The 16676-nt window shown below is 39.9% G+C and overlaps 1 protein-coding gene across 18 annotated transcripts in view; it reads right to left on the reverse strand.

The window, feature by feature from the left end:
• EBF1 (EBF transcription factor 1) overlaps positions 1-16676 on the reverse strand; it is a 404709-nt gene that overhangs the window by 130040 nt on the left and 257993 nt on the right. For all 18 annotated transcript variants that reach the window (XR_648665.4, XR_002522962.2, XM_009209495.4 and 15 more), the window contains exon 7: positions 15886-15967. Coding sequence is in view for 16 of the 18 variants with exons in the window: in XM_009209495.4 (XP_009207759.1) it covers positions 15886-15967 (82 nt within the window). In the remaining 2 variants the exon portion in view is untranslated. The remainder of the gene's footprint in view (positions 1-15885; positions 15968-16676) is intronic.

Here is a 16676-nt window from a genome sequence, read left to right on the forward strand (position 1 = left end):
GCTAAGGCTGAGGATTTCTGATTTATTTTGCTCAATTCCCCAGTTGCTTGGAAAGACTCTCGCTTTAATTGTTCTTGGTTTTGAGAGGCATTAGCCTCTGAAGAGGTGAACCGCTTACAAGGATTGGCACAGATGGAGGCCTCAGTTTCTGAGGAAGCCTTTTCTCCGAGTTGGCCGAAGCGGGCATCGACTTCTGAAGAGTCTTGTGCAACACTAATGTTTCATCAGCTAAGTTGGGCAGAGGGGAAAACTCTGGGCCCTGGCCTATGCCTGTGAATTGTCAGCTGGGACCCCAGTCCCCACCAGTCTTTCCATACTTAAAAGTTCCACTGTCCTCCTCGTTGACCTAAGTGCATCCTGGCAAAATATGGTGAATTTCCTTTCCCAGAGCCTCAAAGATGCCAACAAATTGCAGGCTATGAACACATCACTCATGCTAGTAGCATAAAGTTGATTTTGTTTTCTAAATCTGCTTTATTAAAATGCATAGGAAACAGTTGAGAGTTCAGTAAGGGAATCAGAGTATTCTCCTTAGCCACTGTGAAACCCCACATTCCATCTAGAACAAATCATTTGGGGGATGACACGTACGTTCGATGCAGAAGTTTGCAGAGTGGTTCTTCTCTTTATTCATGATTGGCCAACCAGATCTGACACAGCCTTATGTGTAAACACAGCTTATGTGTTTACAGGTTAATTTAAAAGAAGGAAGAAAAGAAGAAAACAGTCTACTTACTTTGCCTTCAAAAACTATCATATGTAATGGCAAAGTCAATATTATTTAAGGCAACAGAAATTCACCTTTCTTTTTAGAGAGATGACTTCTTAGGACTTACAATTACATAACAGAGCCGGGTCTTTCAAAGAAATTTTGATTTACTATGAGACCACAATTGAGCGGTCACTGGAGTCGTTAGCTGAAGAAACTATAAAAGGAATCCCAAACCGTATCTGTTTTCAGTGTCAGGAAATACAGAAAGTGGTTATTCTAGATGTCTGTCTTAGGAAGAAAAAAAACAATGATAATTCACCATGCACCTGTAAGACACAAGCTCTACAAACTTAAGGCTTAAAATACTCAGTATCTTTCAAAGACACTGTCATCTAATCCTACATTGAACAAAAATGTCAAAAACGGTTAAGGAAAAAAAAAACTATACCCCATATGTTTCTCTTTTCTTGGCAAGAGAAGAACCACCAGGGCCACATGTGTGATAGAATCATTTGGCTGAAATGCCAATCAAAATTGGAGAGAAGATAATACAGAGAATCTTCATACTTTTAATTTCTAGAAAATGAGCAGCTAATACATTCCTCAAAAACTCACAGCACAACTTCCCTACCACAAAACAATTTCTCCCATTTCAATTTGGAAATATTCAGGATATATTTAAATAAAACATATGCTAAAATTAACCCACAGAGCAACTTGTAAATTAAAAAAACAAACAAACAAACAAACACCGTGAGATGCAAAAGGGGTACTGAAGTGTTCTTTAAAAATAGGCCCATAGTAGGAGGGAAAAGGGCCTTTACAGTTTAACACATTATTAATGAGGTGCTGACACATTCACACAGGCGAGGGGACAGACAGGCCTGCCAAATCTTCAACCTTCCTCAATTTTGTCAATAAAACACAGCCTAAATTTCAGACAGACAAACATTAAAAATGATTTTACCTTTGGACACAACCACCCTTTCCTTCTTTCTCCCCTTCTCCACTCCCCTGCCCAGAGAAACAGATGATGAGAATATGAAGGAAAAGGTATGTTTAGAATTTCATGATATCTGTTATAATTACACCTTTACTTGCTAGAACTGCACTGTCCAATACAGAAGCCAAATGCCTGGCTATTTAAATTTAAACTAGACGACATTTTAGATCCCCTTCCTGAGCCTCAATGGCCGCATTGTTTCATAGCCATAGGCAACTATTGGCTACTGCACTGGACATGGTGAACAGGGAATTTGTTTTATCATCGCAGAATGTTCTATAGGATGGTACTGCTCTAGAATGGTTTTGAAATAAATTGTGCACTTGATTCTTGAAGATGCCCAAGTTATATCTCCTGAAACAAATATCAGCCTATGTAAACAGGTTTAGATATATACATATATACTTTATCACTATATTTTTGGGATGAAATTTCTATTAGGGGGCTTTGCTTCTTAATGTGGCAATCTAGAGATATGCTGATTAACACTCAGCATGTTCCAAGGTACTTCTCATCTGGGCCCTCCTTTCCAATTGAGAGTATTTGTTATCAGAGAACGAGAAGGGCAGAAAAGAAGTTTCTAGCTACCCATGGACTTTGGATATTTTACACTGACGTTTTCAATTTCTTGACTTATATCAGTGGTTCAGAATCTCCTCTGTTATATCCTTTTCTGGATCGATATCCCTAAAAGGTATTATTCCTATCCCCCTCTATTTAGAATTTGAAAGAACTAGACACAGAATTTCATTCTTGGCTCTCAAGCTTTCCTGGTTAATGTGACTTTGGCCAGGTTAACTTCTCTGAGTCCCGGTGTCCCTGACTCTCAATGGGAATAATCACCATACTTAACTCATAAGGTAACTGTGAGGATTAAATTAATTAAAGTGGCCAGCATGGTTCCTGGTTCACATGGAGCACTCAATAAACAGTAGCAGTAACAGAGTAGTAGTTGTCACTTTGTTGCTGATGTTAAACAAGAAGTTCAAAAGAATGTGTCGGGTTGATAATCTGAAGCATCTTAATGACCATAAAGAAGACCCAGCATCCACTGTAATTTTAAATAAAAGGATACAGAAAGTATTTATTCTATGTCCACTGCTCAACACAAACGTACAATTTTAAAGACTTTTGTGCCAGTAACACATTATTATACATTTAGGCCTTGCATGAATTATGGTTTTCATTGGTTTATATAACGTTGCTTTCTAGACCCTCTCTGTATCTTAGCCTGTTACAGTTGAGGCTTTATTAGAACTAAATGAAACCTTACTATTCTGAAAATAATCTGTAAATGAGATGTCTCACCATTTCAGTCTAGTTTTCCCAGTATTTCCCATCAACGAGGGTTTCTCAGGAGTTTTGTTATTGGTGAGTACTTCCTCACCATCTCTTCTCGGGCGGCCCCTCTTCCCTTCATGTCATGCAGGAGACCTAGTATGTCCTAACTTTATTATCTAAGATTCATGAAGCACAACCTCTCTCTCTCATGAGCAGATTTTCAAAAAGACACAAGCAGCTAAATTCGATCATGAGTGGAAGATCACATGAACAAAAGCAGCAGTTTGTCTGGACGAAGGGGTTATGAAAAAAGCAACCAAACACGTTGAAATTTGTATCTTTAAGCGTTTCTCCAACAAACACAGAATCAGAGCAAAGATTAGACCATAAATATATTTTCAAAGTTTAAATTTAGAATATTGTGACAGTGAAGTACCTCCTTCCAAAAAATAAACACTGCCTCATGTTAATTTTGAATGATTATTTAAAAATTCCAAATCTTGGCTTTTAATGCTGATACACGGTAACTCGGTAAAAGGAAATTAGTGTTGAAGTTAGTCTGTTCTATGCTTCCTAACCTGTTTTTTGCTTGTTGTACTTTTGCATTAATTTAGGGTACCTAATCACAAGGCTTTAAAAATATTAACTTGAAGTACGTGAAATGAAAAGCACCGGGAAGCATTTCATGGAATAATACTCAGAAATAAAAAGGAACAAACTATTGATATCCCAGGGAATTATGTTAAGGTAAAAAGCCAGTAACCAGGGGATACATACAGCATGTTAAGGACTGAATTGTTCCTTCCCCAGAAATTCATACATTGAAGGCCTGATCCCCAGTACCTCAGAATGTGACTATATTTTCAGATAGGGCTTTGACTACTTTCAAATGAGGCCATTAGAGAGGTCCCTAATCCAATCCTTACAGGAGGAAGTTTGGACATACAGAGAAGGTGAGTATGATTACTAAAAAAGGACAAGATGAGGCATCCTTGTGCTGATGAAAATTCCCTATATATGGACTGTGGTGTTAGACAAAGCTAGTCACATGATCCAATTTTATAGAACTAAAAATATACCCACACAAGTACTCATAAAACAAGGGAAAGTTGAATAAGATGGTAGATTACATGAATGTCCATATTCTGGTTGTTATATTGTAAAAATAACTTTGCAAAATGTTACTGAGGAAGACTGGATAATGGGTACATGGGATCTTTCTGTATTACTTCTATAACTGCATGTAAACCTAAAATTATGTGAATAAAAAACTCAACTAAATAAAAGGCATTGGCAACCAAGATTTCCTTCAACGGACCAATGGATAAACAAACTGGCAATCCATATAATAGAATATCATTTTGCAATTTAAGAAAATGAACTATCAAGCCACAGACAGTCATAGAGGGGTCTTAAATGCATGTTACTAAATAAGAAAACATCAATCTCAAGAGACTATATACTGTATGATTCCAACTATACGACATTCTGGAAAAGGCACAACTATGAAGAGAGTGAAAAGATCAGTGGCTGCCAGGAGTCTGGAAGAAGAGAGAGAGGAATGGGTGAAGGATAGGGGATTTTTAGAGCAGTGAAACCATTCTGTATAATACTGTAATGATGCATATGTTCATTTGTTTGTCCAAACCTATAGAATGTACACACAAACAGTGAACTCTAGTGTAAACTATAAATTAATTGATACTGATTTTTGAGACAGGGTCCTGCTGTCACCCAGACTGGAGTGCTGTGGTGTGATCTCAGCTTACTGCAACCTTCGCCTCCTGGGCTCAAGTGGTCCTCCCATCTTAGCTCCTGAGTAGCTGGAACTAGAGGCATGCACCACCACACTCAGCTTTTTTTTTTTTTTTTTTTTGTGAAAATAGTTTCACCATGTTGCCCAGACTGGTCTCAAACTCCTGGGCTCATGTGATCTACCCACCTCAGCCTCCCAACGTGCTGGGATTACAGGCATGAGCCACCACACCCGACCCACAAAACTATGGATTTTAATAATATATTAATATTGGCACATCAATTGTAACAAATATATCACACTAATGCAAGATGTTAATAATAAAGGAAACTGGGGAGTAGGGGATGGGGATGGGGTTGAGAGGGTATTATATTTCTGTAAACCTAAAACTGCTCGACAAAATAAACTCTATATATTTTTTAAAAGGTACTGATCACACTTCTACCCTCAACCCCCTATAGTCTACATTCTACATTCCACCTGTCAGCTGAACTACTTTGCAGACTCGTCAAATATTAGAGTCACAAGAGACCCCAGAGATCAGCTAATCTAGTGGCTCCCAAATAAGAGTTTTTGACTGTAATAATGGGTGACATTTATTGCAGAGAGGGAATCATAAAAGCATCCACAGTAAGTCTGCATACTGAAATATTCAGTTAACTTTCCCTTGTCTGGGACCCTATCAACTCCATATGGAAACTCTGGTTATCTCATCTACATGAGAAGCTCTCAACTAGCAGTTTTACATGACTTTAAAGAACTCTAAAGAGAATGTGATTCTTAATAATGCAATTTGATTGAAAAATATGTCATCATAGGAGGTTCATAGGAGAAAATGATAAAAGGAGTCCTCAGTGTAAGTTATGACAGTCCAAATTTGTCCAACACCTCCTTTTACAGCTTGGAAAACTAAGGTCCAGGAGTTTAAAACAACTTCAAGGTCATAGGACAAATTAAGAAAAAAGGAAGCCTGAAGGGAACCCTGTAGACTCATAGTGCAGTTCTCACCCACTCCCAGTTCTGACCTTTCATTATTATTATTATTATTTTTTTTTTTTTTTTGAGATTGAGTCTTGCTCTGTCGCCAGGCCAGAGTGCAGGGTGCAATCTCGGCTCACTGCAACCTCTGCCTCCCAGGTTCAAACGATTCTCCTGCCTCAGCCTCCTGACTAGTTGGCACTAGAGGGGCGCACCACCACACCCAGCTAATTTTTGTATTGTCACTAGAGATGGTGTTTCACCATGTTGGCTATGATGGTCTCGATCTCTTGACCTCGTTATCCGTCCATCTTGGCCTCCCAAAGTGCTGGGATTACAGGTGCGAGCCAACACAGTTGGCCTCTGGTCTTTCAATACACAGTCCTGGCTTACATCCTCTCTCTGGACTCTCCTCATATCTTCCAGTACAAATCTATGGTGCCTGTGTGACTGACTACAGCTTAAGTATTATTTACATAAAAATGGTCTGCAGCGGTTAGGTCTTTCTTAACTTTGTCCTTTAAAATATCCTTGAGTGATATGGAATGCGATATTCTCAGAAATGTGCCTGATTGCCAGCTTCTATCTGGTTGAAAGATTCCAAATAACTCATTAAAAATTATGGAGGACGTGTGAACCTACAGGATGTCATGGAGTGGAACTGCTGGAGTAAAGGAGTGGTTAATGGAATTACATTCACACTTTAAGGCTTGAGGCAAAACTAGCTCTTAACAGGAAGACAAGAATGGACACTTCTAAATCCTCAGAAACATGTGCTAAACTAATTTAAATCTTTGGAAACTAGAATTAGCCTCTGTCTCCTGAACAGTGACACATGATAAACATGAAAAGCTCACAAGTGATCTGAACCTCATTCCTCCCTCTGTGGATCAGGATACTTTTGACAACTCTTTAGGGTGTCATTGGTGTTTAACTGGTGCTCTCTGTGTGTGTGTCCTCATTGGCCATTTTAGGTAGGAATGAGACAAACAGGATTGTCATGTGTGCTCTGTAACGATGGGGCTATGGCATAGGGACATGGAAATCAGGAGCAAGAAAATGGCATATTGGTCAATGGCTCAGATTCCAGAGTCAGATGATCCTGAGTTTGATCCCCAGTCTCACCACTTACTTGCTTATAATCTTAGATGAGTCACTTAGTCATAGGAATAAGTGGTGAGCCCACTATGTACCTGCCATGTGCCAAACATTATTCTACACACTGAAGAAGCAACAATGAACAAAACCAATAAAGCATTTACCAAGCAGGAGTTTAGTTCTTACTGGGGACAGAGAGGGAGTCAGACAGTAAGTAAGCAACAAAAGCAAATTTCAGATTGTGATAAGTTCTAAGAAATAATAAAATATCTTCCACCTAGATGGTTCCTAGGTAGAAGATATTTTTAATCGGGTGATTAGGAAAGGCTTCTGTAAGGAAGTGATGAAAAAAAGGAATTTTTTTGTTTGTTTATTTTAGAAGAAATGGGGTTTCGCCATGCTGGCCAGGCTGGTCTCAAACTCCTGGCCTCAAGCGATCCACCTGCCTCGTACTCCCAAAGTGCTGGACTTACAGGTATGAGCCACCGTGCCCAGCCTGAAATCTGAATAAAAAATATCTGGCCATTCAATGTGTCAGAAGAGTTTTCCAGGGAGACAGAAGAGAAAGTGCAAAGATCCTGAGACAGGAATGAGTTTGGTGTATGTGGGGAAGAAAAATGAAGGAAGGCCAATGTGCTTGACAGGACCAAAGCCAACAAGAAAAAGTGGTAGAAAAATAAGTAAGATTATACATGTATAACACTTAATACAGTGTCTGACATATAACCAGAGCTCTACAAGTGACAACTTAATAAGTGGAAGAATATAAGGATAGCTTTTGCTGGTAAATCCCAATAACTATAGGTATCTTCAGAGCCAGCATCCATTGGCAATCACTGATCAAACCAAACACTTTTACATTCATCCTTTAATGTATTTTACATTTCCTTCAAAGGCAGCTATACTTAGTGTAGAAATACATGTTCTCTAAGTGCAGAGCGACCACTCATCAAATGCTGTTTGTAAAGATTCCTTCTCAGTGATGCACACTTTCTGCCAAGGCTCAGCATAAGGCTCATGCCAAGATACATATTTGCCCAATAAGCCATAATGGTTTAATATATCAGGTTGAAAATCCACCATTTGTATTTACCATGTTATGTGAATTAATCCTGTATTCTGAAACTATCATTAGAGCTGCTTTCAGTATAATTAATCAGCATGGAGCCTCTTGAAATTATTCTGTATGAAGAAAGTGATCGCAGCTCAGGCCCCTAGCATTCTGTTGGTAGAGAATTTAATTGCAAGATGTGCTATTTGTCAAAACAATATAACAATGTAAGTACATCCAAGACAGGGGGTGGGAGTCAATAGAGGAGAAATAAAGGAGGGCATATTCTTATCCCTTTTATGTAAGTGTATTTAAAGCAGACAGAAACTGCAGAGGTCAGGCATGTATTTTAAGAATCCTCTAATCATTCCCTATAACATATGGATCCAGAGATACCATGGCTTTTGAAACAAACAGCAAAGATTCTCCAAAATTTCTAGAATTTACTCAAAAAGGCAGGGAGTTGCCTTTTAATGTCATAACTCATGTCATCATTTTAAAAAGCAAGACACATTTTTGGTGGGAATTTGGGATGAATAACCTGGTGGTTTCTCCTCTTTACTATCCAAATGACTAAGATGTGAAGGAATATTGTTTGCCTCCTTAGATAAACATGAGGTAAACATGAGTTTTGTGTTTGCTCTTCCCTCTGCTCAGAACCCTCTCTGGCTCTTCCCAGGATGATTTATCCTTATTCTTGATCTCTGAACTTGAATGTCCTCACCTCAGAATGCTTTCCCGGTCACTTACTTTAAGAGAGGTTTTCCCCCTTCTCTACTAAAAAAATACAAAAATTAGCCAGGGGTGCTGGTGCGTGACTGTAATCCCAACTACTCAGGAGGCTGAGGCAGGAGAATCGCTTGAACCCAGGAGGCAGAGGTTGCAGTGAGCCAAGATGGCGCCAGTGCACTCCAGCCTGGTAACAGAACCAAACTCCGTCTCAAAAAAAAAAAAGAGACAGCTTTTCATCTCCCATCCCACACTGTTTTTCTCTCTCATAATGTCCTGTTTAATTTTCTTTATAGCAGAAATTAGAATTTCTAATATTTGTAATTGTTAATTTGTACACATCTTCATTGTGGCAGCTGATGGTAATTATTCTGCTTACATCCATTTTCTTGTCTTCATGGGCTGCCCAGCTAGACCATGCAAGCCTCCCTGTGGTTGTATATGACCATGTGACTGATTTCTAGCCAATGAAAATGAGCAAATTTGTAAGCCAAGGGTTTTAAAAAGCACATGGCACCCTTCATGTACCCTTCTCCCATCAGAGGACTTAATAAAGACAGAAGATTCTATAGAATAGGAGAGGCATAAAACAAAAGGATCCCAGGTCCCCAAATAACCTCAAGGACAATACCTGCTCATCAACAAGGAACACCTGCCTTGTACCATTATATGAGCAAGAAATAACCTTCTGCTGCAGGTTAGCCATTCAGTATTATATGGTCTATTTGTTACAAGAGCTAGTATCATCCCAAGAAGAATATAAGTTTCATTAGGGCAAAGACCGTATCTTTCTTGTTCATCATGATAGACTCACCACTTAGCGCTTCAATAAATATTACTGAATGCATGCATGCATGCACGTGTGCAGAACTATGTCTTCTACTTACATTCATATATAGTTTATAGATCTAATATTTATATGTGAATATAGCTTTATAGCCAATGGAAAAACTTTATTGAAGAGATAAGATGAATTTGGAAATGTATACTTTACTTCAGTCTCCAGGTATTACGGTACCTATTGCAATGACAGCTTGAACCCGATTCTTGTTCTTCCCTTACCACCCTAATTCTGCCAGTCCCCAGAAGTAAAGCTACTGAAAAAGATTTAAATCTTAAGGTTGAATTGTCTGACTCCTGTCAGTTAAAAACCAGACCATGGCATGGTTTTAACACAGTCCTTTGACATTAGCATCTTTTTAGTGTCAAGATGAAGAAATAGGCTTGTTTAGTCATAAGTGAATTTCTCCCTGGGTCATGAGCTATTTCCATCCCCAACTTGCTCCCCTTCTCTGTCCTCCAGCCTTCCTCATATTCACCAGTCCTGAGTAAAGCCAGTATCCACTGTTGCATTTAAGCAAATTTCTTACCCTAACCACAGCCTAGGGATTTCAAAAGAAAGCATCCATTGTAAATTTAAAAAAAAAAAAAAAAAGATTGTGTCAGATTTTCTACAAGGTTTATTCCATACTGCCTTAAAGTATGAACACGGCCCAGCTCTGCAGAAAGTGATTAATTTCTTGAAAACACTAAGGTCACACTAATTGACATGACCTGTGTAATTAAGCAATCTCTGTTTACACAGCAGAAGCCCAGCCGCTGTGAAGCTGAGTTTGCTTGACAGAATGTCTTTCCATGTCAAGAGATCAACAACCTTTCTTATGTCCTCCTCAGTCACCTACACAGGCCTCTGATTGCTGTTCAGAGCAGATGCGCTCCGGCGTTGCTATATGAAGATCAGGCTGGCCGGCAAGCATGCAAAGTGAGATGGAGGAAAGCAGTGGCAGTGACCACTACACAGACCCTGCTCAGGAGGGAAGAGAGGGCGTCTTCAGTCAGATGTGCCAGGACTCAGGTTTTCAGCATAACTGGTAAAAGCCACATGGGCATGTAAGGAAGAGACCAGAGACTTTTTGTGCCAGAAAGACACTCTTTCACTCACCCTCAGAAGCAACAGAGACATAAAAATATTCGAAACCAGCCTCCTAATTAGTGTGCTATGAGAAAAATGCTGAAAAGTGTATGTCTTATTCATAAGCAATCTTCAACCAATATCATTATGACACACACCTCTGTAGCCAGGACAGCTACAGCAAAGACTAATCCTCTCCGTCTTGGTTCGGTCTTAAGACTTGGGAAATGTAGTATGATTTCCTAGTAGACTACTCTGAGATGTCTTGGGGGCACTTTATTCATGCCCCATCTAGGTGAGGGGCTCTCTTGCCTTGGAGAACTGACCAAAACCTTTACAGGTTAAGTGAAGCTCACATTGCCTGCTAAATAATAGCTTGTTTTTCTAAAATCCCTGCAAGTAAAAATTCATAAACACTGTAGCTGTACTCTGGAAAAATGTTCATGTTCCCTCACTTCCACACAACTCTACCCTCTGCATGAGGAACTTTGGTTGTGTGTCAATGTTCTTTATGCAGATGGCACCTTTAGGCTCTATTGGGACAAATACCTCTTTTGAAGATCCCTCTCAGGCTTTCCTGGGATTCCGGTACATATTTATGGGAGGTCATTATGGCTCTCAGATGTTGCAAGATCTCCTTATACCCTCACTAAATATCTGCTTACAGACTATGGACAATTTCTTTTTTGTTCCAAAACATCAGAAAATATCTGAGTCAGACTGCTTGGGTTATACCACTGCCTTACCATTTAGTAGATGTGTGACTTTGGGTAAATTGCTTAACTGTTCTAAATCTGTCTCCTCATTTTTAAAACAGGAATAATCCACATTTCTATATTCTTAACAAGGGTATTTTGAAGATAAACATGATAACTCATGTAAAATACTTTGCACAATGCCTCTCACTAAAGAAGCACCAAATAAATGATAGCTTTATCATCATCATCGTTACCAATATAAATAGAAGCACATAAAGGTAAACACATGGACACATGCATTTATACACGTGAACATGGAACATGCTGAATATAGACACAGTCATCTTCCCAGCATTTAATGCAGTTAGGAATGAACCAAGACAGAGAACCTAAGAAGCTTGGGATGGAGGCAAAATAAACAAACAGAAAAACACCTGAGGATGACAGTGAGTTCAGTTTGGGGCTGACTGAGTTGAAGTTCCTGGAAATATCCAGCAGACATCTGGACAGTTAGATCTAAACCTGGGTGTCAGGTCTCAGATATTCTGATGCCAGAGTCCTCAATGCATAAATAGTGGTTAAGATGCTGTGAGTGGAGAAGATACTAGAAAGAACCTATAAAATGGGAAAAGATCTGGACCTCAGAAGGAGACTAGGAGAACACCAACTTTTTTAGAAAGGCAAACAAATAGCATCCCTTGTAGGGAGTTCAGAATGAGCGACTGTTGTTACATAATTCAAGAAAAAAAATGGATTCAAAAAGGGTGTAATGGCTGCCAGCATGAAATAATACAGAGAGAGGTAGGAGTAAATAGTCATGAAAGACAGAAAGACTGAAGAAGAAACAATAAAAGGTTGGGTTAGAGAGATTTGAGGTTTTGCTTTAACTCTCAAGGCAATTCATCCATCCTCTAATTACACAAATATCTATGTGCCTGCATGCATGAAAGCCAATGTTGATTGTGTAAAAATAATAAAGAAATGTATTAATGTATAGGGATACAAAATAAAATGTGTCCATGTTCATTCCGCCATGGGTTCCTCCATCCTCTTCTAGGCGGCAAAGAGTGGGTGATGGGAAACAAAGCAGGTTACACCTGAGATCTGATAAGGAATTTGTCATTGTTAATAAAGAAAGACATGGCTCATCTTTAACTCAAAAAGTGACTCTATGGTGGCCAAGGTAGCTGCCCCTATTGATCTATTTTAGGACCCATTTGAGAATCACAGGCAAGAGCATTGTCAGTGTCAGAGTTCAGATAAATCATATTTATCTGAAAGACAGTATGGACTTTGTGCTGGGCAGCTGTCACGCTTAATCAAAGTGTGCACTTTTTGGGACAGTGGCACTGTCACCAGTAAGAGCTTGTCAGAGGTTATTAGATATAGGACTAACTCAGTAGTTCTCAGTCAGGGGCCATTTTGCCTCTTCCCTCTCCACCAGGGGACATTTGACAATGTCTGCAGACATTTTTGGGTGTCATGATTGGGAGGTAGATGTTCTCTACTAGCATCTAGAGAGTAGAGGCCACTGACACTGCTAAACATCCTATAATGCATGGGGGCACCCCCCACAATTCCCCCAAAAAAGGATTATCCAGTCTAAAATGTTAACTGTGCCCAGGTTGAGAAACCCTAGACTGAACTCATGATCCATCTTCAGTTTATCACATAGATTTTCTCCAAAGGCTTGCATTTGTATTTTATCACTTACAAATTAGCTATACACGCAAAATATTGCTTTCTTTCATATGTAGTGATATAAGCAGAATCGTCATTTTTACTCCATTTTACAGTTTAGGAAACTGAAGCTCCAAAGGATTATAAGACTTTCCAGATATCTGTGTTATGCCTCCTCATCTCAGCAGCCCTTCCACTAAACAAAGAATAACTATTTCATTTGCAAAATAGAAGCTTTGTAGATGCTCTCAAAAATAATAGACTAAATTGGTTTCTCATCTTGTATAAGAGGTATATTTCTATAATTCAACCTTTTCAGACATTTTACTAGTAGGTTCCACAAAGAAAAGAGAGCCCCTGGAAGTTCTACATGAATGCTCTTTTAGGTTTCCAATGTCATCAAAGTCCATCCCAAACTCTGCTGCCCTAAGAGGTACAGCAGAGTTAATCCTGGTATACATTAGGCATTAGACACGTTTCTTAGACGTACATTGTTTCATGCCCAGCTATACTTTGTTCCTAACCCAAGCTTTGGTCAAAAGAAATATAAGGCTCATGTCAAGACCAAAGTAAGCTACAAAACAGTTTATTCCAAACTTCAGCCTCATGTAGCGAGACCCTAAGCAACACACACTTATAGCACCACATGTGTGGTTTTGCCAGCTTAATTGCAAAGCTGACTCAAACATAACACAAAAAAAATCCTCTATGGGATTGAAAACACCAAGTTTGAAGTCAGAAGATGATCAGAGGAAACATTTTCCAAGAAACTAGAAACCTCCCCATTCCTGACTGGGCGTGGTGGCTCACACCTGTAATTCCAGCACTTCGGGAGGCCGAGACGAGTGGATCATGAGGTCAGGAGATCGAGACCACCCTGGCTAACATGGTGAAACCCCGTCTCTACTAAAAATACAAAAAAGTTAGCCAGGTGTGGTGGCAGGCGCCTGCAGTCCCAGCTACTTGGGAGGCTGAGGCAGGAGAATGGTGTGAACCCCGGAGGGGGAGCTTGCAGTGTGCCGAGATCGCCCCACTGCACTCCAGCCTGGGTGACAGAGTGAGACTCCATCTCAAAAAAAAAAGAAACCTCCCCATTCATGTGTATCAAGACAAAAGATGGTGAGGCCAAGATGATGATTTTAGAGAAGTACCTCAGAATCTCAGGAGACATGACTTTTTTTCTACTGCATTTGTTCTTTAATGAGACTAGTAAGTCTCACCTCCTTAAAATAAATCATCTTGGAGACTAAGAGATATTGATATCCCCAATCAATGCTCAAGATCATCTTTCCTTTTTCCCATCAGAGAATGAAGGTGCAGCTAACATTTTTCAAGATCCTCTCAGAGATCATACATTTCAATCTACACTTAAAGCTGACTAAATATACTTAAAAGCATACTTTAAACACCATGCTGTTTCCCTGATGGACCATATGAGCATACATAAATGGATCGTTGCTCTGACAGGGAAACTAACATTGACCGTGCAAATAATTTAGCCATGCCATTAGGTGGAGAGCAGCACAAGGGTCTAAAACTTTGCAACTCAAAATGTGGGCCATGGCTTTGGTATCATACAGGAGCTTGTTAGGAATGCAGAATTCCAGTCCCACCCCAGACCTCTATTAGCATTTTAATAAGATCCTCAGGGGATTTTCAGCGCTTTTAAGTTTGAGAAGCACCACGTCTAGACTCAACAACCTTTCCTAAAATCCAAGAACCATTTTATGTCTTAGAAGTAAATGCGGCTGGGCGCAGTGGCTCACAGGCCAGGCGCAGTGGCTCACGCCTGTAATCCCAGCACTTTGGGAGGCCGAGGCGGGCGGATCACAAGGTCAGGAGATTGAGACCATCCTGGCTAACTTGGTGAAACCTCGTCTCTACTAAAAATACAAAAAATTAGCCGGGCGTGGTGGTGGGCGCCTGTAATCCCAGCTACTCGGGAGGCTGAGGCAGGAGAATGGCGTGAACCCGGGAGGCGGAGCTTGCAGTGAGCCGAGATGGCGCCACTGCACTCCAGCCTCGGCGACAAAGCGAGACTCCATCTCAAAAAAAAAAAAAAAAAAAAAAAAAGTAAATGCATTTGTTTGTGAGTCCTCTTCCTTTAGTAAATGTACAATTAAGGACATTTCTGAAACAGAAGTGTTATCCATATCATTTTAGAGATGTTATGCTTCCTAACATCTCTGCCCATTTACGATAGGCAGCTACCACTAACAATTTCCAAGATTGGAAGAGGTGAGCAGAGAGAAGCAAAGGAAGAGAAAACCATAACTGTAAAGCAGAGCAGTTTTACCAGTTGTAATCTTTACTGTTTTTTTGTTTGTTTGGTTGGTTGTTGTTGTTGTTGTTGTTTTGATTTTTTGGTGGGTGGTATAGGGTCTTACTCCGTTACCCAGGCTGGAGTGCAGTGGCATGATCTCAGCTGCAACCTCCACCTCCTGGGTTCGAGTGATCTTCCTACCTCAGCCTTCTGAGTAGGTGGGACAACAGGCAAATTCACCACATCCAGCTAACTTTTGTATTTTTCTGTAGGGTTGGAGTTTCACCATGTTGGCCAGGCTGGTCTTGAACTCTTAACCTCAATCTGCCCACCTCAGCCTCCCAAAGTGCTGGGATTACAGGCATGAGCCACTGCACCCTGCCTCTTTATTCTTATGTGCTGGTTTTCTACATACAAAATTTTAGGCAAAGAATTCATCATTTCTATTTACTTTAATCTTTGGGGGTTTAGGTGTGTGAGTCCATTCAGGAAGCCAAAACTAGACTCAAAGAACACCACTGTCGCAACCAGTGAGCACAGGTGGTACAGTTTCCACTCTTCTCTCTTCTAAACAACTCCTAGATTGCAGATACCTGGGGGACCCATGGCCTCAGCTGCTCTTTGCCTCTGAGAAAACAACTACATATCTTCTGCCTAAGACTTTTTTATCCTGTCCTGATATTCATGCCATTATTGAGATTCAAGAAAGACAAGTCAGACCCACCTGGAATCTCCGCATGTCACGTGGGTTTCCTGCATTCTTTAGGCAATTTTGGTTACACTTGAGGAAGAATTTCAAGAAGAACCTATGAAGAAACAAATCATCATGGTTAGCATTTCAGTTTCTGACATGGGAGGGAAAAAAAGAGGTAAGTCACCCCTGGGTTGTGCATTTGATTCTCTTTACATGTTTTCTGAAATATTCAGCATGGTGTTAGAGCCAGTATTTAATCTGTGGCCTTAGCCTTTGTTTTGTATCCACGCTGGACCTTCCTTATGACACAAACACTCTCAGCACTGCCAACAGATCTCACAGAAGAATCAAGCTCCAAGGAAGTATTTTCACTCATACAGAGGGAAGGCTTTCATCATAATTTAAGATAGGGTCCAGTTGGACATAACTGTCTGAGAATTACTCATGGTCCTCAACAACAACATGGAATTTAAGCCCTATAAACTCACAGATGATGAACTGGCAAATACATGGTGGATGAACACAAGGATTTGGTAAACACTTTTTATCTTAGTCTGTCAAGTAAAATGTTTCAATTAGTAGTACCCATGAGAAATAAGGAAAATTCACAAACTAAACTCCTTTGACTTCTCAAATAGCTCCTGAATGTTTTTTTTTTTTTTTTTTTTTTAACTGTCTGCTGTAGACAAGAGCTAGCTGTGACTGAATAAAGATTTTCCTGCCTCACTGCCACCTTGGTTTCTGAATTGCTTCTATAGTGAGATTCATGGGTTTTACTCGCTAGGGTGACCAAAGGTCCTAATTTGCCAAGAAAAATCCCA

The sequence above is a fragment of the Papio anubis genome, chromosome 5 (genome assembly GCF_008728515.1).
Source record: "Papio anubis isolate 15944 chromosome 5, Panubis1.0, whole genome shotgun sequence".
NCBI lineage: Eukaryota > Metazoa > Chordata > Mammalia > Primates > Cercopithecidae > Papio > Papio anubis.